The 23,383-nt window shown below is 39.5% G+C and overlaps 1 protein-coding gene across 4 annotated transcripts in view; it reads right to left on the bottom strand.

The window, feature by feature from the left end:
* Positions 1-22,327, bottom strand: part of MDFIC (MyoD family inhibitor domain containing) — a 75,588-nt gene extending 53,261 nt beyond the window's left edge. Inside the window, exons 1-3 of one of the 4 annotated variants that reach the window (XM_073328136.1) lie at positions 22,085-22,327; positions 21,537-21,691; positions 9,888-10,019 (exon numbers count right to left, since the gene is read on the bottom strand). In XM_073328136.1, coding sequence (XP_073184237.1) covers positions 9,888-10,019; positions 21,537-21,630 — 226 coding nt within the window. In that variant the 5' untranslated portion in view covers positions 21,631-21,691; positions 22,085-22,327. The other 3 variants (XM_073328138.1, XM_073328139.1, XM_073328137.1) reach the window with 3 other exon arrangements.
* Between the last annotated feature and the right edge of the window lie 1,056 nt (positions 22,328-23,383).

Genomic DNA, 23,383 nt, shown 5'->3' with positions numbered 1-23,383 from the left:
TGTCTAGCAAAACAAATTCTATATTCTGAATTATGCTCCAGCAACCGTAACTATGAAGAGCAGATAAAACACTTCAAAGATACTCAGACAAAATCTGCACAAGATGAATATTTCTGATTCGATCTTTAATAAACTGGCATCTGACCACATCAGATGGCACCACACTAAGTGTGAGTATCCACAACTTTGAGGAGAACCACGCTGTGCAGCTGGAAGCACAGAGCCAGGCATGGAAACAACATGCAACTCAATTAACTCTGGCAAGCAAATGGCTCTGTGGTCAGTCCGGGAAATGATGTTCTCTCCAAATTAGTTTACTGAGCCATGCAAAGCCCCATTAGTATACACTGTGATTGTTGATATCACCCTCGAAACTGGGGTGACCAATATTATTAGTAGGCAGTGCCTCACACACTGCGGGGACTACTGGAATGCAAAATAAATTAATAATGTTTAGAAATCCTTCTATCCTCTGGACTGTTAGAATTCAGATTCACATAATCACTCATTAACTTGCAGTGGGAATTGGGTACCTAAGTTCCCTTAGACGATTGCTAGTTTGTCAGTCAGGACAGGTCAAAACCACAAAGTGTTTATAAAAGACTAGGAGGTAAACTACTATTCTGGCTCTCTCATTTTAAGAACATAAGAAGGGGCATACTGGGTCAGAACAATGGTCCATTTAGCCCAGTATGCTGTCTAGCAGATGGTGTGATATGCTTCAGAGGAATGAATAGAATAGGGCAATTATCGAGTGATCCATCTCCTGTCATCCAGTCATACCTTCTGGTAGTCAGAGGTTTAGGGATTATGTCCTTGACCATTTTGGCTAATAGTGCTTGGGGAGACCTACTCTCCAGGAACTAATCTAATTTTTTTGGAACCCAGTTATACTTTTGGCCTTTGCAAAATCCCCTGGCAATGAGTTCCACAGGTTGACTGTGCATTGTATGAAGCAGTACTTCCTTATATATGTTTTAAGCCTGATGCCTATGAATTTCATTGGGTAACCCCTGGTTCCTGTGTTATATGAAGGGGTAAATAACACTTTCCTATCTACTTTCTCCATGCCATCATGATTATATAGACCTCTATCATATCACCCTTTAGTTGAGTCTTTTCTGAGCTCAGCAGTCCCACTCTTTTTAATCTCTCCTCACATGGAAGCTGTTCCATAACACTAACAACATTTATTGCCTTTCACTGTACCTTTTCCAATTCAAATATATCTTTTTTGAGATGGGGCAACCAGAACTGCATGCAGTATTAAAGGTATGGGCATACCTCGGATTTACATAGTGACATATAATAAGACAGAAAATATCGATTTCGTACCTAATAGTTCCTAGCACTGTTTGCTCAATGTAAAGCAAGAGCCAAAAAAGCTGATATTTTCAGAGAACTATCCACAATGACACCAAGATCTCTTTCTTGAATAAGAGCTAGTTTAGATCCCATCGTTTTGTATGTATAATTGGGTTTATGTTTTCCAGTGTGCATTACTTTGCATTCATCAACACTTACTTTCATCTGCCATTTTGTTGCCCAGTCACCCAGTTTTCTGAGATCCTTTTGTTGCTCTTCGCAATCAGCTTTGGATTTATGAGTAATTTTGTCTCAACGGCAATCTCTGCCACCTCACTATTTATCCCCTTTTCCAGATCATTTATGAGTATGCTGAACAGCACTGGTCCCAATACAGGTTCCTGGGAGGCCCCACAATTTCTCCGTCTCCATTCTAAAAAATGACCATTTATTTATAGTCTTTGTTTTCTACGTTTTAGCCATTTACTAATCCATGATCATTCTTATCCCACGACCGCTTACCCTGTTTAAGAGACTTTGTCAGACGCTTTCTGAAAGTCCAAGTACAGTATAAAACTGGATTACCATTGTCTATGTGCTTGCTGAGTCCCCCCAAAGAATTCTAATAGCTTGGTGAGGCATTATTTCCTTTTACAAAGGCTGTGTTGACTCTAGTCCAACATATCATGTTCACTACCAGGCAAATTGGTTGAAACTGTAGTAAAGAACAGAATTATTAGACATGTAGATGAAGTTGGCTTGCCAGCCTGTAATTGCTAGGATCACCTTTGGAGCCTTTTTTAAAAAAAAAAATTGGCATTACATTTAGCTATCTTCCAGTCATCTGTACAGAGGCTGATTTAAGTGATAGAGAGAATTCACTATGGTATGTAACCTATATATGCATGCACAAACACATTATATGGAAGACGCATTAACACTCTTCAGCCATGCAACCTACACCAATTTGTGCTATAAAATACACGAAAAATACATAGAAATTAAAATGAGAAAGGCTAACCATTTCTGCAATGGTTCACGTTCATGACTTTTTTGGGGGGGGGGGCCAAAAAGTATTCTAAAAGTACAAACCATGTATGATCATGTTTTTGTACAGAATGTAATTTGTTGTTTGCAATGCTAAATATGGCTAATTGAAACGAGTATTACCAAAAATGGCAGACTGAAGCCACACTAACTCTGGGGCTCCATACCATTTCTCATTGAATTTGGTCACACTTTTATTCGTCTTTCACTTTAAAGGCACAAGACAAATATACATATTTTCCAATTAACAGAAGTAATTACAATTATAGTGAACTATTTTTAAAACCAATTCAGCATATAACAGTTTTGGATTCAGTTTATCTGACATGGTGCCAACAACAGACACTATTCTGAAATGTAGCTAAAATTTACTTTATATTCAAAACATGGCAAACCCGATCATCTTTAATTTTATCTGGAAATCCCAAACTATATGCAGAACTTATGATGGTCATCCAAGCAACCAGGTAAAGTGCTGCTGAGGCAGGCATGCAGTAATACAGAAACAAAAGGTTTCAAATAACCTTGGCCATTAGTATATGTAGCATACGTGCATCACACTATGATCACCCAGCACAGCATCTAAGGTTCCTGTTGGAATCATGACTGCTACTACATACACAAGTAGTGGGATTAGCCAAAAAACAACAACAAAAAACACCCATCACCTTCTTCCACATTCAGTCACCCAGGAGGTTACACACTATGAAAAACTAGCCATGGTAGTTAAACCACTGCAACTCATTCTATCTGGGGTTATGGATTAAAAACCAAGACATTTTCAATTTATACAGAATGCAGAATCCTGCCCGCCCCTTTTTAAGCAAAAAAGGCTACGAAGTGCATATCACTGGCACTTTGCTGATTCTACTGGCTTCCGATATCTGGTTAACTTCAAAGTCCTGGTTCTAACCTTCAAGGACCTTAACTGATAAGGCCACCAAGACAAATGTACTCAAGGTTATACTGCAGCTGATAGAGTCCAGGGTGAAATTCTCCAGAGTAAGGGGCAGAGCATGCTCAGCTGAGGCACCTTGGAATATCTTACAGTAAAAAATAAGAATGATCCCAATATGGACCCTTTCCAGGGACAATGTAAAGCCTACCTTTTTGCAAAAGCCTTCCTCACAATAGGAAAGAACTCATCCACATTTCTAATTAGAAGAAAGTGTGGGGCAAAGAGATCTAAACCATCAGAGCTCAATCATCAGGAGGTAGTGGTGAATAGTATCCATTATGGAAAAATATAATGTGACTCCACTTGTTGTGTTACCTCAGAACTGTGATGATTATATTAGGAATATTCAAGATTGTTATTCTGTCTGTGTACTGCTGGTAATGGCTTACGATTTCTCACTTGCATTTACCAGTTTCCAGCAACTGCACTTTTATTAAAATCTTCTAAATTCTCCTCCTCTAGGCTTGATGCACCTGTATCAGGACTAAACTCAAGTACCATAGAAAGAACCAGTTAAGAGCCCACTCTAGAATACAAGCACCACATAATGCAATGACCTGCCCCAAGCTTACTAAGCCCTTAAACATCTCATTCAAGATCAGAATTCCCACAACAACTGGCATACAATGTAAGATCAAGCTTATCAGAAAAACTTTATATAGTACAAGATGTATAACCAATATAGTGCAAGACATATAACTTATCCTCTGTTGTCTTTTTAAAATAAGTTAAATAATCAGAATTAATGTTTTGGTACTTACTGGTTGCAAACTGTCACAGTAAGTCACATTATTCATCCTTATGTAGTGCTGAAATGATTAGCTTATGCTCAACAGTTTGAAATAAAAGTGCATACTTTTGAAATCACTGTATGAGCAATCTCACTATTTGGTAGGTCATCAGCCTTTTGGGTGCCAAACTCTTTTCTCCACTTCACTGTAATAGTTCACTTGAATAAACATCATGTATAATAGATTTAGTTTCAGATAAGGAATTAAACAACTGGCTGGGAAGAATAAATTAAAATACACATGACATTAGGCCAGTCAATACATACTGAAGGAGATCTGAGAGTTGAGAGAGAGGAAGCACATTAGAGGGAAAAGTAGAAGTTAGTAAAGGAGGTGTTTGGTAGATGGGTCAGAGGTTAGGGTGATCTGGTTGAAGGAGAAATTGCTTAGGTGTCCCAAGAAATGGCTACACATAAAGGTGCTCCTAGACACAACTACTGTATCTGTTGTCTGGACACGCTTCCTCTGAAAATGTGTTAAATGGCTCAAAGGGGATCAAACATTCAAGTTCATATCCTACTTGCCTTTATTTGAATGTCTGGGCATTGAAATAAACAAAGCTGGACTGTTTATTTAGATACACTTCTGGTCACGTGCCTGCTCAGGCACTGCATCTATCCCATTTGGAACATGGCACAATTATGTCTTTAAGGATGAGGATGTACTATTTAAGATCAGTATGCTATTTTCATTCATTTCTGTTAATCTAATTTGTAAAGCATTTTAGACTTACAGAGTAACAAGCCATCACAGAGGATTTGCCAGCTCTGAAGTTTGAAAACAGCCATTTGAGTTAATCCAAGCACTAAGACTTTTTTTTTTTTAAACAGAACAAGATTTTTCATTCTCATAACTTTAAAACGGTTTAATACATTCTAAGATTTCTAAGAAAAATTCATCTTTGGACTGAAATCAAGCAGAAGGGATCATTCTAAAAATCAGATACTATAATGGGAGTTATAAAAATGTCCTAATTTTAAATTGTATAATATAACCTACCAAAAAACAAAAATACTGCATTGCAAATCCCGAAACAGACCTTTTCCTAGAGCAGTTGTTTTCATTCATTAACTGTAGAAAATAAAATCTCTGGGTAAATTTGAGTAATAGAGAAGATCATAAACCTCCTAGAGTAATGTAATCACACCACCTTCCTTACCTCCTTTTCTTTAATTAAGATAGTGGGCACCACAGTGTACATAGTAGTTTATCCCCCCAGAGATGGATAAAGTATCCCTTTCCGAAGAGAAGAACGCTTACACAGGATGCTGTTTAGTAGAGGAGAAAGAGGCAATTGAAGCAGAGAAATGATGGATAGCAATGACCTTTCTATCTGTAAAACATGGGCATATTTTAGGCTATTTAATTTTCAGAATTGAATTATTATTAATCAATTATTCATGGCAATTTGAATCTATTGGAGATGATTTTTGTTTTCTTAAATATTACAAAGCTATCCTTCTTGAAAACCAGAAACGAGATTAAATCCTCACAAGTAAATAACGATCAAGTGACTGCAACTCTCCCCCATCTCTCACACACATTCTTTTTCCTACATAAAACATACCTTAATGACGACTTTTTACTTTCTATAAGACTTGTGTCTAAAATCTATCTACTTAATCATTTTGAATGTTGTTTTGACTATAACAAAGATGTTTTCTGTGCCGGTATAGCTTGAGTATTAAACTGCAGAAGCCACTGTAGTTTGGGATCGGTGAAAGCATGTACACCCCGTCTCCGACTGGGAGAGATGAGCACTACCACAAGCAGTGCTGTTGCATCATAGCCTTTCCCACAGACACTAGTTAAAGCAAATGCAGTGAAACTTAAGCACCTTCTTTAATTTCAGCTTAACAGTGGGGAAAAAAACATACAGAGCCTTTGAAAGGTGTGGGTGCACAGCAACAGGCAAGGACAGGATAAGATTACTGGGCTCAGCATATATGGTTATGGGGTGTATGTGAATGGGCGTATGAGTGCTTGTGAAGGTTTCTTTTTTCCTGGCTGGGCCAGCCTATTAATCTTTCTCCTCTGAACCCTCTCTAATTTATTAGCATAACCTTGTGTGGACATCAAAACTGGACACAGCATTCAGGTAGTGCCAAAAACAGATGTAATATGACCTCCCAACTCCTATTCTCCCATTCATTAATCCAAGGATTGCATTAGCCCTTTTGGCCACAGCAGTGTAGAGGGAACTCATGGTCATCATGACATCCAGGTCCTTTTAAGAGTCACTCCTTTCCAGAATACAGTTCCCCATCTTGTAAGTATGCCTACACTATGGTCTGAATGATCATCAACTGGGAGAAAGATGCACGTTGGGGGTAGATCACTTGTCAGGGGTAGTATGATGGTGTTCATTACTGGTTTCTGAGACTTGGGTTTGGGGATTTTGGGGGGATGGGGGTGGTAACAAGAGGGATATGTGGGAGTCCAAGCATGTAAAGGTGTAGCAAAACTGCAGCTGGTTTGGGGAACGGGCTGCAAGCTAAGGGGTGTGAAGGGGTTTGTATAAGACAATGAGTGGATGAGATATTTCAGTTTATTAATTCTGCCTTGTAACATGAATTTACAAATGCAAATGAGCAATGATAAAAATAGTGAACTCGTTACACAGAGTCCCTAAAATTCTAATCTATTGTACTGTATCTGGATCAGTAAAACTGACGGATGAATTTAGTTACATACACAGCAGGATAAGAAACATCTGTAAAAAAGAAAAACCTGGAAAATTAACAGATGGAAACATTTATCATATGAAAACTAAAAGGTTCTTATTACAAAAGGGAGCATGTATCAACTGTGTGGGTGGACAAAACAATCCTTATGGAAAAAGAGAAACTGAATCATTAGGACAGTGGTAAATAGATGGCAAGACTTTTGAACAAAAATTACAATGTGTCCTTTGTTTAAAATTAATTAAAAACATGAAAAACTAATTATTTGACTAGGCAGCGTTATGTAAATTTTCTTATTTAAAACATAACAATATGCCAAAACACTGTTTACTTCTAGTCCCAGACTGGTTTTTATATACAATATTTCTTGAACATACTTGAATAATACAATATACTTGGTTGAATAATTATCATGCTTAGCTGAAGTACTTATTATTAAGATGATAAACAATGTTTTAGACACACAAGGTTCTCTTTATTATACTTGTTCTGTTACTCAAGCTTCAATTATCGAGAAGACCAATGCATAAAACTTTTACAAATAACACTTGCAGTATGTAATCGAGTCAAATACTGCTAATGTGATGTAAAAGCTACGTCTCTCCTCATGCCCACAACTGAAGAACAGTGAGAAAATCTGCTTTAGTATCATGATTTTTACTACTTTTTCTTGGAGGATCACTTTGCTCTGCATTAAGAAAATTAAGAAAAAAAAAAACAGTGGTGAAATAAAAAATGAGTATTCATTATTTCACAACAGTTATTCACACATGCTTCATCATAATGGCAGCACTTTATATTTGAGTTTCATATAGCAGTAAAGGATGGGAGCTTTAGAGGTATTCAGCACTGACCTAACTGCTGTCACTGAAGTCAATGGTAAAACTGATATTGATTTAAATGGGAACAATTAGGCCAATGCTAAACCCTTTTGAAAATCCCACCAAAATATTTATGATGAGATGATCCCTCCCATTACTCAGGCTTTCAATCATGGTGTCATTTTAGACTCTCCTTACTTCCACGCACTTGCCAATTCCTGCTGCTTCTTCCTATACCATAAAGAGAAAAAAAAATCATCCTCCCATCTCCAATCCAACTGCCAAGAACAGAATCCACGCACTAGTTGTTTTTTTTAAATCTTGACTACTGCAACCTTCTGCTATATCATTCTCTCTCCACTGCAGTTCAGTCCATCTAAAATATTGCTACCAATTGATTTTACTTTCCCAGAACTCTAGGCCTTCTTCCCCAGCCTCTTTTCTAATCCCACATAAAATTCAAACTTTTTCTCTTAACCTACAAGGAACCCCAGACCCCTCCTTCTGCAAACAATTCTACCCTCATCTCCTCCACTACACCCATCTCTCTCTTTGCTCACTCTCAACTCTGCATCTTCTTGCCTGTCGCCATTACATTTAGAACATCACTCTCTTCTTTTCCAAAACCATTTAACATCCACTTTTTCCAAACTTAGGTCAACCTAGCTACATCACTCACTGAAAAACGTAGGTATGATGACCACAGCCCCAATATAGACACCACCAGGTCCACAGAAGATCTAGCTACCACCTCTTGGGGGAAGGGGGAGGAATGTCCTACAGCAATGGTAAAAGCTCTCCCATTGCTGTAGCAAATGTCTGCACTACAGGGGTGCAGTAGAAGGTTTGCCTCTGTAGATCTTGTAGTGCACACACACCTTAATACCCAGTACAGTATTTTGAACTGCCCTAGCTTATGCCCTTAGACTGATAGTCCTTTGGGATAAGGAACCTGTTAATGGTGGCACAGCTCTCCCACCACGCTGTTTTACATACATTTATGTCACCATATATAACAACAACTATTACCCCAAACTATGAAAAATGTGCAGATTTACCCTTTAGGTAAATTTAAGCTTTCCTAAGAAACACCTAACCAGTAACACAATACATCCAAGATATGGCAAAATATTTATGGAGTTAGTTATCTAAAAAAAGGGAGAAGTTGATATTTCAAGAGAGACTTTTATTCAGCTGCTTACAGAAAGGGGAGGAGATGGGACCACACAAGGGAAAAGAAATGCTTAACTATGGAGAGTTCTGAGGACTAGAGTAGCACAAATTTATCCTGCTGACACGCTGCTGAAGGACAATACATGCAGAGTATGCCGCAACGCTAACCTTTAAGTGGATGGTCAGTCCATATTCCTCAGGTTGAAAGTAGATGCAAAATGCTGCTTTAAGCTTATTCAATTTATGAATATACCTTATAATTAGAGACATTTCCCCATGCTACCACTCCTTTGACTTTCAAAAGCTCAACTATTTACAGAATGTTAAAGTAAACACAGTATTAGCACTAACAGTTATTAGCAAAACATTTGACCTTTAAGCATGTGCAACTGTTCAGAATACATTGGGCAGTGCATAAACATTGACTGAAAAAGAAAATGAAAATAGCCTTACATTCTTCATTTAAAATAAATTATAGGTTTTAGAAGCTGCACCCTAGTCTATCTAGTGTTAATCCCTTACCAATCAAGCTTTAAGGTATGTTTTACAACATTCTTTTAGTTCGGTGTCTGGAGAGGCTACATTTTGTTATGCAAGACGTTTCTGCAAGCATGCTACTTTAGGACTTGAAATTCCTCAGTTGCTCAATGTATCTGAATGGAAGCTCTCGCTTTAAAAAAAGCTGCTTTGAGCTTAGTTTACTCTGCCACTTAAACATGTAACTTGATAAATCTATGGTGATAGTACCTAGTAAAGTTGCACACTGCAACTAGTTTGTCTGCTACATAAACTCATCTGGTCATGAACTTATAGGCAAAGTATATCACATCACATAATATTATGTCTTTAAAAGGTAAATTGTACAGGAGTTCCCTATCATACTGTTATGCAGAGACACTCAAATCACCAAAACATCTTGTTTATGTCTTGGTTTCAACCTTTTGCTGATTATGCTGACAGGAATCATTCCAGGGAAGAAATTCTGTTGACATACATTATGGTTGCAACATAATTGATTTGACACACATTTAACTGAGTCAACAGTCAGTACCCCATTACACTAGTAAAGCAAGCCTAAACGACAGCAATTTGTTCTGGAAATACTTACTTCTGATGAGGTCACCATCAGTGCGATTTCCCCAGACAGACTGGTCTTGTATCTTTGGTTGTATGCTTTGGTTATTGGAAGGTGGTGTTATGTCTCTTTCTCCTGCAGCTGTATTCTCTTTATCACATTTTTCTAAATCAAAGAAAAAACATATTTTAATTTCAAATCACTGATAACATTAGTATTGTTATTTTCCCCTTTTAAATAATGCATAATAATGTTAGTTTCAACCACTTTTCCCATCATTTTTGCTCATCTAATCAGACTAGTTCTTTAATGAAAGTCTTTCAGTGCGCTTGCATTTTACATGTTCATATGCAAATACACCTTAAGACAACAGTTTAATGGCAAACTGTGTTTGGCATTTAACAACGTTTATTTACCTCCCAAAACAACATTTTCAGATAAAACCTCTAAATGACACACAAAATCCAGTATTTTTGCCCATGCAGATGTGCTTCTTGTGTAGAAACTACTTACTATGTGGGAATTTCATGAAAGCTATAGGAACTGTGCCAAAGGTCTGAGATTCAACATATGACTAATAAGACAACTTATGTTGACTAATAGCCAAAACTGATGGAGACGAAAATCCCATGGTAACAGAACTTTCAGTTGTTGTTTTTTTATAGATATGAAAAGTCATTGTTGAATTAAAATGAAGTTCTAACCAAATTTACAAAATGCTTTTCTTTTTGTAATAAACATGCTCCAAATGTAAGAAAGCTTGTTTCACCGTGTTGGCCAAGAGATTCTTAAGCCTTCTTTACAAGTACTAGAGAATTCAACAGTAATATGTTCAGATGTAGTTTCCCATATGAAGTTTCTCCTTGCTCACAAGCACTGACTCATATTTTCACTCACCAAAATAAATGAAAGCTTTCATAGGTATCTTCCGTAGGCAATTATTTTATTCAAAACACACCAGTCACTGATAGATCACCATGCATCTGAAGAAGTGAGGTTTTTACCCACGAAAGCTTATGCTCAAATAAATCTATTAGTCTTTAAGGTGCCACCAGACTCCTTGTAGTTTAAGAATCTATATTCCATGTTACAATGGTTCATAAAAATACTGCACTTAGATTTCAAGTTGCAGTTTGAAATATTACTTCATAACATTTTTGGAATGTGTTTTATAACGTGTGCTATGTAAAGCTATTTTAAAATAAAGTGAACTACCACCTGTTGAATAGTGGGGAGGAAACTGCATGAAATTCTTAATGTTACCTTTATTAATTTACTGTATCTCTAGCACACAGATAACGATTTAAATCATTTTAAAAGATTTTGCTCTTAAACTAACCAGAGTAGCAAAATTAGGAAGATTATGAAACCAATCCTGAATTGCTGGAAGACAATTGATGTTTCACTGTGCAGCGGTAACTGTTTTGTATAAGATGTGATAGTGCACAATCCTATTTAAAATCTTGATATAGTAGATTATATTAAACAGTCCTACTGAAAGAATAACTGTATTTTGGGGCAGTCAAAATTCCAAATTAAATTTTAGCCAAGTGAACTAGAATTCTGAGCGTAGAACCAACTGTAAGTGTCAAATTTCCTTAGATGTCACCACACCTACAGCAGTTGTCATTCAGTCTTAAGTAGACATCTTCTCAATATCTGAAGTCTGCGGAATAATTCATAATTAATTACCTTTAATTTTACTTCTCTATTAGCTTTCTACTCATTTCCCAACATCTTTTCATTGCTGAGGACTAAACCATACTTGAATTCTCTCATTTTTGATTCCTGTTTGAAAAACTATGATGGTATGTACAGTACGCTGCCAGCCAGCACTACTTCATTGGCTATTCTGTGAACCACTCCTGAAATTGTGATTAAATTGTTAACATCAAGAAAACAAAGGTGCAGCATTTAAGAAAGGAGTGTCACAACTAACCAGTAAAATAACTCTTGATCTGAGGATTATCTAAAAATGAGTTTCTTAAATTGCTGAAGGGATATCAAAAGACAGATGTGCAGCATAACACCATTAACTTCACCAAGTGAGGATCTGCCCCCGAATGTCCATAGATGAAATCTATCCCAATGTTTTTTTCAAATTTCACAGTGAAAGTAATAACCACTGATTTACCTTCTCATTTCCAAAAAGAAAAGGAGTACTTGTGGCACCTTAGAGACTAACCAATTTATTTGAGCATAAGCTTTCGTGAGCTATAGCTCACTTCATCAGATGCATACTGTGGAAACTGCAGAAGACATTATACACAAAGAGACCATGAAACAATACCTCCCCCCACAAACTCACTCTCCTGCTGGTAATAGCTTATCCAAAGTGACCACTCTCCTTACAATGTGTATGATAATCAAGTTGGGCCATTTCCAGCACAAATCCAGGTTTTCTCACCCCCCCACCCACCCAAAAACACACACACACACACAAACTCACTCTCCTGCTGGTAATAGTTCATCCAAAGTGACCACTCTCCCTACAATGTGCATGACAATCAAAGTGGGCCATTTCCAGCACAAATCCAGGTTTTCTCACACACACACCCCACACACACACAAACTCACTCTCCTGCTGGTAATAGCTCATCCAAACTGACCACTCTCCTTACAACGTGTATTATAATCGAGGTGGGCCATTTCCAGCATAAATCCAAGTTTAACCAGAACGTCTGAGGGGGGAGGGTAGGAAAAAACAAGGGGAAATAGGCTACCTTGCATAATGACTTAGCCACTCCCAGTCTCTATTTAAGCCTAAATTAATAGTATCCAATTTGCAAATGAATTCCAATTCAGCAGTTTCTCGCTGGAGTCTGGATTTGAAGTTTTTTTGTTTTAAGATAGCGACCTTCATGTCTGTAATTGCGTGACCAGAGAGATTGAAGTGTTCTCCAACTGGTTTATGAATGTTATAATTCTTGACATCTGATTTGTGTCCATTTACTCTTTTACGTAGAGACTGTCCAGTTTGACCAATGTACATGGCAGAGGGGCATTGCTGGCACATGATGGCATATATCACATTGGTGGATGTGCAGGTGAACGAGCCTCTGATAGTGTGGCTGATGTTATTAGGCCCTGTGATGGTGTCCCCTGAATAGATATGTGGGCACAGTTGGCAACGGGCTTTGCTGCAAGGATAGGTTCTTGGGTTAGTGGTTCTGTTGTGTGGTATGTGGTTGTTGGTGAGTATTTGCTTCAGGTTGGGGGACTGTCTGTAGGCAAGGACTGGCCTTAGACTATCTAATTTTTTTTTTTTTAAATGGGAATTTTCCCCATAGTTGAGATCTTAGGCTTCTTGGATTGCATTATTAGGCTTCAAATAATGGAGACATCTTGGATTATATAATAGACTAACACCTGTCAGGAATGGTCTAGATAATACTTAGTCCTACCATAAGTGCAGGGGACTGGACTAGATAACCTCTCAAGGTCCTTTCCACTCCTATGATTTTATGATTATTTTCTTGATTCCGGAAGTGCTGACACAATGTGCTAGTTGCTGTCCAAGCATGTATGAAGACGAACATTGCCTCCATTTGCGGCAATAATTTACAATTTAAAAAATTGCATTTGTAGGTATTTTGTTGTTTTACTTTATTTTTGCATTTTGTTATGAAATATGCCTGAAAGCAAGGTCACTAAATTAAAGCATTACAATGACTATTACCAACAATCCAAGGAAATGCTTGAACCTTGGTTGATGGGTCATACCTACTCAGAAAGTTTTCCAAACAGAGCCTAAAGCTGCTATGAGAGCAATGGCATGATCAGGCACTCCTTTTTCATGGGTTTTGTGTAGGAACTTATAACACTTTTCTAGTTCAAACAAGTTCGGTCTTGAAATTTCTCTCTCTGTATACTAGCCTTCTCTTCTCCATTACATTCTTCAGCCTATATGCAATAAACCCTCAAAATTGACAGCCAGTAGGAAAAAGAGACACTGTTCAACCCAGCTTATTTCCAAACTCTAACATCCTAGATATTTTGTTTGATATTCATTAGAATGCGTTCATCCAGAAAACCAACCTCTCTTCAAAACTTTTGTAAGTTTTTTCAGATGATACAGTAAAAGCATCATACCCTTTCCCTGGTTATTACGGTTATTCATTTGTATTACAGTACTGACTCAGGATCAAGTCCTTCTTGTGCTAGGAACTGCTGCTTTAAAAAAAAAAAAGGGGGGGGGGACAGTCCCTACCCCAAAGAGCTCAGGACTAGATCCACAAAGGTACTTATACATTACAACTTTTAGCTGACCTCCTTCTCACTAGAATCCTTGGATTTAGGCAGCAAAACTGGCAATTAGGTGCCTAAATTCCTTTGTTGATCTATCAGCTAACTACAGTCTAAGGCCCTGATAGAATCATAGAAACGTAGGACTGGAAGGGACCTCGAGTTGTCATCTAGCCCAGTCCCCAGCACTCATGGCAGGACTAAGTATTATATAGACCATCCCTGACAGGTGTTTGGCTAACTTGCTCCTAAAAATCTCCAATGATGGAGATTCCACAACCTCCCTAGGCAATTTATTCCAGTGATTAACCACTCTGACAGGAAGTTTCTTCTATTAATCATCCAAACCACCCTTGCTGCAATTTAAGTCCATTGCTTCTTGTTCCATCCTCAGAGGTTAAGGACGACAATTTTTTCTCCCTCCTCCACGTAACATCCTTTTATGTACTTGAAACCTGTTCTGCCCCCCTCAGTCTACTCTTCTCCAAAACTAAACAAATCCATTTTTTTTCAATCTTCCCTAATAGGTCATGTTTGCTAGACCTTTAATCATTTTTGTTGCTCTTCTCTGGACTTTTTCCAATTTGTCCACATCTTTCCTGAAATGTGGTGACCAGAACTGGACACAATCCTCAGTTGAGGCCGAATCAGAGTAGAGTAGAGCAGAAGAATTACCTCTCGTATCTTGCGTACTCCTGCTAATAAATCCCAGAATGATATTTCCTTTTTTGCAACAGTGTTATGCTGTTGACTCTCATTTAGCTTGTGATCCACTATGACCCTCAGATCCCTTTCCACAGTACTCCTTCCTACGCAGTCATTTCCCATTTTGTATGTGCGCAACTGATTACTCCACTTAGGAAGGAACACTTTGCATTTGTCCTTATTGAATTTCATCCAATTTACTTCAGACCATTTTTCCAGTTTGACCAGATCATTTTGAATTTCAATCCTATCCCTCCTAAGCACTTGCAACCCCTCCCAGCTTGGTATTGTCCACAAAGCTTTACAGACGTATCACAGCCCTGTGGACATGAATCATTTCACTGGTATTATGCATATGAAACTGAAAGCAGAAGTAGGTTTACGGAAAATCTACAGTTAGGCATTTATGAGTTTCTGCTTTTCATTTGGTGCCACTTTAGAACCAACACTGACAACTATGAAGTAAACCAATTTCACAAAAATAATAAGCCAAATAATTTTATATTTGGAAACACACAAAGTAACTACTTAACTAGTTTGGAAAAAAACAACTAAAATTGCCCAACAGTTGAAAAAAAAAATCCCCATTATTCATAACACTCAAACTGCTGGTAAAGTGTGACTATTAAGGCAACTGGAGTAGCTAGCTGTAACCTTAAGAAATTCTAGGAGTCCCCGTAAAGCAGGATTATTACAGTCCAAATCCAATTTGGGTGCAGTGTTCTTTAATGGCCCCAGGATTCAGGAAAGAATCCCCATTCACATAAGAACTAAAGCATGCAAAGTCAATGGTACTTTGAGCACATGCTTGAAGTTGAGCAAGGCACTGAACATTAATTCTTCTTTTTTCAAACAGTATATTAAATTTCATATTTTGAATTCATATGGAAGTATATTTTGCAGAGAAAGAGGAGGCTGCTGGATGTCATTTTCAGAATGTCTCTATTTCTTCTATTTTTTCAACTGATGTGTTTGAATCCGTTTCAACACTCTAAATCATCTTTAGATATCTGTTACTCTCTAAAGTATTCTTCCTGTCATACGATTATTCTTCCTTTCATACTAACACTGTTTGTTTCTCTATTTTGCAAACACTTAGACAATGTTCACTAATTGTTATTCTAGATTATTTTTAGTTAATAACAGGCCAAGGTAAAAGCTTGCTCAGTACTCTTAGATGAGACTCCAAAACAGTCTAAAATATGGCCTGATTATTCAGCTGGAGTTCTGTGCAAGATCAACCTCTTAATAGCATACAGTTTATTTAAATACACAGGATTTAATATAAAAAAGTCTGTCCATGGGTACAAGTAATAATCAGCACCAGGTCAGTGCTAACATTTTAGGCATTTTACTTCAATGGGAGCTACTGGTGAGAGTCAGACTTCTTATTTAGGTGTGTTAGGGGTCCTTCACAGTCCAATCTACATCCCACAGAACACTAATACAGGGGACAGTCAGGCAGCCGGGGAGCACAGGAGGTGAGAGGTGCTAATACTACGAGTTCAACAACTACAAGGGGCCTGTCCAGAAAAGATCAGGGCCCCACCCAAGCAGATCTAATCACTACTGGGGGGAGGAAATGGACAAGCACCTTTAAAAGGTGTATCAAAGGTGCACTCGTAGGACTCTCCTCAGTGCCAGGTATACCTCACTGGTACTGATGAGGTACCTCACTGGTACCGATGAGGCTCTCAGGATTCAAAACTAAGCATTAAAATGGCTCAATTTCAAAAGGGACGACATGACTAATTCATTTGCTACCAATGGTAAGCCCAGCAATATGAAGAGCCAAATTCCAATTACCTTACTCACACAAATATTTACCAATTAATTTTAAAATGGTCTCATAAGAAAGGTGATTGGAGGATGCTCCGATGCCATGTCAGTGAGCATGGTGTAAAAAACATTTAACGTGGCCAAGTATACACTTTATAACTTTTGCTAGCATCATCATCTTTCTTTCCCCACAACTTGCATGGGTGTGCCCAACTAGCTGCTGAAGCTATTTTCTTTCACTTCTTTTTTCTTAGTCACATAACTGCGGCATTTTTCAGACATTTAAACTTTAAACAGTTCTTCCTTATAAAGAGTCTTGTTTTAAGAGGAAGAGCACATTTAGGCTTAAGCTATCTATCTGACAGCGCAACTGAAAGTACAATTAGTTGAGTGAGGAGAACACCATTGGAGAGTCTGTTTTCCTTGCAACGCATTGCAGAATTATGGAAGAGAAGAAGAAATGGATGTGCTCAAGAAGTGAGTCTTTTGAAATAGTTGGACAAATATGGAAAACATTTTAGAAGGTTGTATTATAGTTTTTCTGACTGAAGTGCATTTAATATTTTCTATTCTACACAAGAATCCAATTATATCTAATTAATGAAACTTGGTCAGTTTTCTCAGGCAAATAGAAATTCAGTTATACTCTTTACTGCAAATGTACGGAGTCCTAATTTAAAAATGACGAAGTTTTCAAGAAAATGATATCAAGAATTGTGTAATTAATTACTCAAATTATTTCCATGAACCCCCTGACCTACTCCAAAAAACATTCTGGTCTTTCAGTACGCTAAAGAAAAGCTTTTCAAGAACCTACAACTTCCAGCGAAGTCAGTGGAATCATAGGTCCTCAGCAGCACCTAACAGGGTCAAGTCACAAGGAAATCGCGCTACAGAATATTGCAAATGTTCGTTGCTATTTCCCCACAAGTCCTGTTCTCAAAATAAAATTCATGCACATTGATTTGCTAATATTTGGAGTTATTGGGAAAAACTGGTACTCCACTTCCATACGTTCCTCTGTCAGTTTCCTAACAAAGCAAAGAGTATTTTAGAGATATTTCTTCTTAAATACGGATTTAAAAAGCAGCAACTTCCTCTATTTAAAATAAATGCTGTAAATATTTCACAAGGGTCTTAAGTTGAAGGTGAAGTGGACACAGTTTTCCTTACAGGTTTCAGAGTGGTAGCCGTGTTAGTCTGTATCAGCAAAAACAATGAGGAGTCCTTGTGACATTTTACGCTTTCGTGGGCTAGAACCCATTTCATCAGATGCATGGCGTGGAAAAATACAGTAGCAGGTATATTTATACATAGTACATGAAAAGATGGGAGTCCACAAGGACTCCTCGTTGTTTTTGTTTTCCTTACATTATATACAACATACCTTCAGACATCATACAACTAATCTCTTTAACTGAATCTACAACAGTGGTTCTCAAAGCCGGTCCGTTGCTTGTTCAGGGAAAGCCCCTGGCGGGCCAGACCGGTTTGTTTACCTGCTGCGTCCGCAGGTTTGGCCGATCGCAGCTCCCACTGGCCGCGGTTCGCCGCTCCAGGCCAATGGGGGCTGCGGGGAACCGTGACCAGTGGGAGCTGCCATCAGCCAAACCTGCGGACGTGGCAGGTAAACAAACCGGTCCGGCCCGCCAGAGGCTTTCCCTGAACAAGCGGCAGACCGGCTTTGAGAACCACTGATCTACAAGATATACTTCCACGGCTAGTCTGTAGATGTCATTTTTCTTCAGTTTTTAATTTACTAGAGCACATACTGTACTGGGATCACATTTATAAAAAGCATAACATTAGTTTATTTATGATTCCCCAAAACAATTTTATTAATCTAAAATAGTAGTTTTCAACCTTTTCCTCATTTGCAGACCACTAAAAAATTTTAAATGGAGGTACAGATCTTTTGGAAATCTTAGACATAGTCTGTGGACCACTAGGGGTTCGCGGACCACAGGTTGAAAACCACTGATCTAAACTATGAACTCAGTTCTTTCACCCTAACACTGAGTAATAACTTACTAAGCAACAGGAGATTAATATGTGTAAAGGTGAAAGAGTCAAGTCCTAAATATTTTTCCTAAACCTTCAGTTCTGTAATTCCTGAACTACCCTGGCTTTGTAACCATATACTGCTAAACTGATTGAAGCGCTGGAATAATGATTGACAATGATATAAACTCACCTGTTCCCTTCTCCCCTCCCTTCAAAAACAGATTTAGGCTAAAAGAAAGTAATAAATATCCACAAATACTATTCAAGTTTAGGTTCATCATCAAAATACATCACATTTTAAAGTTGTAGCAAATAAGACCCCAATCCATTGATAGAACTTTTTACATGCTTAAAGTTGAACATGTGCTTAAGAGTTTGCAGGGGCTGTGACACTGGTAGACCCTGTGCCAGCTCTTGACAAGGTGTAGGTGTCAGCTGAGAACTGACAAATTCATAGCTGAAAACCAGACCAGCTCATCTCTATGTTAGTATTGTTTAAGATAGATGTAAAACTTGTAAGGATGTGTTTAGACTCTATAAATTGGTTGTAAATTGCTGAATGCATTAATCTTATTGTAATCTCTGTATCCCATGCTATAAGATAATATGTATCTTTTGCTTTATAGCTGTAAAAATGCCTGCTCTGAACTTGAGAGCTCAGACAGGAGGAGTGCTTCCCTCACCCACCAAAGAGGACTGTGAGACTAAATGGGCCATTGTAAGACATGCGGATACAAAGACTCTGCTAATTACGTCAACACAGGCTACATGCAGAAGGCCTTGTCCCATCAGTTTGAATTCTGAAAGAGGAAAATAAAGATAGCTGACATGAAAATTTTTCATCTTTGGAGTCTGGACTCTCTCAGGGCCATAGACACTAAACTGAAGAAGAGATCCTCAGGGTGGACCTAGGGGTAACCCTGGAAGACATTTTGAATTGACAGATTACTAGAGCTCTGTCACTTTTTTGGAACCAGAGACTTATTTTTGGGTATATGTCTGCTTGCTTTAACCTGAAAATAACACTCTTGTTTATTTTCTTAGTTAATATAGCTTGAGTTAGTTTACTGTAGGATTGGTTACCAGCACTGTTTTTGATGTGAGATCTAAGGTACAAATTGATCTGGGGTGAGTGACTGGTCTCTTGGGACTGGGAACAACCTGAATATTTTGTGATCTTTGGTGTAAGTGACCATTTATCACTAAATCCAGCTTGCCTAGGTGGCAAGATAGACTGGAGTGCCCAAGGGGACTATCTGTGACTTCCTAGTAAGACTGGTATAATGCTTCAGGACTGGGTTGGTAAAATCTAATTATAGAACATACAACCAGTTACAGGTGTCTGCCCTGAGGCTGACATTTACAGTCATGAACCACTCCAGAAAGTGTGACAGGCCCCAACCAGTGCATAAATCTAAACCAAAGTACTTACAACGCTTGTGATTCATTGGCTCTTCAAAATATGATCATATAATCCTTTAAAATGATACTTACACATGTAATAGATATTCAAATTTCTTCTTACACATATTTTGCCCATGGCCAGATCAGGGTCATATTTTGTCCCAGGTAGTTAAAAAAAAAGCCTAATATTTGGGAAGCTAAATGATTTTATTTCATATTAATAAAATACAAAAACCCAATTCCAAGCCACATATCTTAAAAATAAAGTCTTGTTCCTAAATCAATTATCTCACTGACCAAACTTCAATAATTTCTATGCATGGCCTACATGTAAAGTTTAACCAGTATGGACATTTGATTATATGACACAATAAAGGTGGCACTTAATGCTCAAAATATGTATTACAGACATTGGTCTTTCTGGCAAAAACATGGTGCTAACAGTTCAGTTCTGCACGGTTGATCTTCTGTATCTAATTTAAAAAAAAAATTGCTGTTTAGCAGTTATGAGTCACTCTCTAGGACAAAAAAAACAGTAAGATCAGTATAAGCCAATTTAACATTTCTACATGCCAGATCATTTTTATTTAGCTACGGATACTTTCTGGTTTCTTAAATGAGATGTCAACTTTGATTCCATGTAGCTATTGATTTAAAGATGTTGCCAAAGAAGAGAGTGTGGCTTTATTATACAGTTGTACAACTGAGTTACCATGCTGTGTAACTTTATACATAGCTGGTACTTGAAGCAATTTTAAATTAGATTCTTCCTTTCTATTCTTCAGAGACTTATTTTATATCGCTATCAGAATTCTTGAAATCAAAACTGCCAGCTGTAAAAGAAAAAAAGATAAAGCCTGATTGCCACAGACCATAAGTATGTACAGTAAATGACCACATCCTCCTGTATCTTATCTTCAGAAGATAAGTTGTCAAACTAATTTACCTGCAGCTTTTCCAGAAATCAACTCATTTGGGTGCCAAACTAAAAATCAAATAAGATTTAATTCTGAGAGTGTCATACTAAGATGAAAACAAATGATATGCATCCCTTTGAATAGTGGATTAAAAGTAAGTTAATAAAGCACAAACTGGGTTTGTCAGCAGTATCTCAAGGGTAGCCTCAAAGGGAAAACAAAGTGACCTCCAACCTGAACAAGTCATGGTCACAGACCTGCTGCCTACCGCAATCTGCTCGGAGGACACGCTGGGAATTTGAGAGGCATTACAGAGACGTGCTTACAAACAAAACCACAAGGCTAAGAAGCGAAAGAAAGGGAGCGTTTAAGGCACAGCATGATGGGGCTCTCTGAAAGCCCCTTGTTTTTTAAAAAGAGGGAACTTGGGTGGTGGGGGGGAGGGGTGAGACCCACCTACTTTTTTTCTGTTGACTGCAGAGACACATTTTCAGTAACAAGCGGAGTCCAGAGGAACAGCAGAGACCAGGGCTCAACACCCCCCTCCTTACCCACACCGAATGAACCAGCGAATGTACCATTCCAATCAGAGGCGCAACAATTGGAGAGAAACTTTAAAGCAACTCACCGCCAGGCAGCGAGAGCAGAAGGCTGCGTTCGGTCCGAGCTGCAGGCGCTGGCCCTTCAGGCCCCGGAGGAAGAGGTTCCCTCGCTTGGGACATCTGCCAGCTCTCTCCCCGCGTCCTAGGAGCTTCCACCCCCCGACCAGCCTAACACGCCACCCTGAAGGGACAAACACACGAGAGGCCGTTCGAGTGCGTTGCTCCCCCGCACACTCACGGCTCCGGGGCTGGGGCTTGGAGAGGGGCCGGCCCCAAAGAAGCAACAACTTTGCAACTCCGCGGCAGGCGCGTCCCTCCGCCCCTGTCCTCCCCGCTGCATGCGGAGGGCGCCTTTAGATGCACAGGCGCAAAGTGCTGGCGGGCAGCTCAGGGCGGAGCACAGCCCCCGGGGTGCCTGAGCGTTGGGGGGCTCGGGGGATGCTCAGCGCCCCATAGCCAACTGGAGCCACCCGCCATACCTTGGCATTGCCTTCTGCTCGGCCCCGGCACGCTCCCCTCCTCCACCTCCTGTGGCGGGATGTCCCTTTCCTCCGCCCCGGCAAGGGAAACTTACCGAGGCTCCCAAAGCAGCAGCAGCATCTCCCCTGGCGGCGCGGCCGCCTCTTCGCCTCCCCTCTCCAGCTGCGGCGGCTGCCTCCTCCCTCCTGTGCAGCCCCCGGGCTCCTACGGCTGCAGCCCCTGGCACCCCGCCCCGCTGCCGCGCGGGCCCTCGCCCTCTACAGCCAGCGCGCTGCACACACCAAACGGGGACTTTTTTCGTCTCTCTCTCCCCCGCCCCAAAGCTTCTTCGTTTTTCATCATTTCCGGAGACTGGAAACAGCCAGCTGTGGCTGGCAGCGATCGAGGCGTGGGGGCGGCGGCTCCCCAGGTCCCGCTGCCCGACCCGTTCCCCAGAGGCTGGGGCAGGGAGGCTGGGCCAGAAGAAGGTCATGGACACCAGCCAGGCCCAAACTGGGAGCATCCTCCTACCAGGTGGCTGGGGTTGGGTATGGGCCATGCTGGGCTTGTAACCCTGCAAGTGCCCTGAGCAAATGGGGGGGAAGGGGGCCACCACTTCCAAAAATAATGACAGGTTTCAGAGTAGCCCTGTTAGTCTGTAATCAGCAAAAAGAAAAGGCGTACGTGTGGCACCTTAGAGACAGATTGTTAGTCTCTAAGGTGCCACAAGTACTCCTTTCCACTTCCAAAAAGGAGGCTTTCATGCCTGAGCATTGCTTGCAGCTGTAGCATAGGGCTAGGTGAGAGTAGCACTTTAATAGGGTTAACCTCTAACTCTGACATTATTCACTTTGGTTTGAAAAACGTAGGCTACTTTTCAGGTTCAACCAGTTTGCAAATAGCAACCTGGTTGAGGTGGCTGATTTACAAAAGTCAGAGATGCAGTAGGCCCTAAAGCCTTTCATCAACAGCAGAGATTTACTTTAAAAAAATCAATGCAACATTTACATATGATTGCACAGGTACGATATATAAATAAAGAAGGAAGGAGCAAAGATTTTACAGAGCAGATACCTAGAAAGCTAAACCACTTCCTTCCACCAGCACCTCTTCTGTAATCTCATGCACCTCTCACTTGCAGGTCTGTTTTCATCCATATAGAAAAAACATTCTTGTCAGTTTTAGGGCTTGTACACACCAGCGCTTACTTTGGTATAAGTCACTGTGGGAAAAGAGACACCCTTGAGTGATCTCAATTACACACCAACTTAAGCAGTGGTGTGGATGCGCGATGTCGGCAGAAGAAGCAGTCCCACCAGCGTAGCTACCGCTGCTTGGGCAGGTTGAGAAATTATGCTGACGGGAGAGCTCTCTCCTGTTGGGCATAGAGCATCTGCACGAGCAGTGCTTCACC

This window comes from Lepidochelys kempii, chromosome 1, assembly GCF_965140265.1.
Source record: "Lepidochelys kempii isolate rLepKem1 chromosome 1, rLepKem1.hap2, whole genome shotgun sequence".
NCBI lineage: Eukaryota > Metazoa > Chordata > Testudines > Cheloniidae > Lepidochelys > Lepidochelys kempii.
Note: the sequence above shows the minus strand (reverse complement) of the source record. Positions and strands in the feature narration are given on the sequence as shown.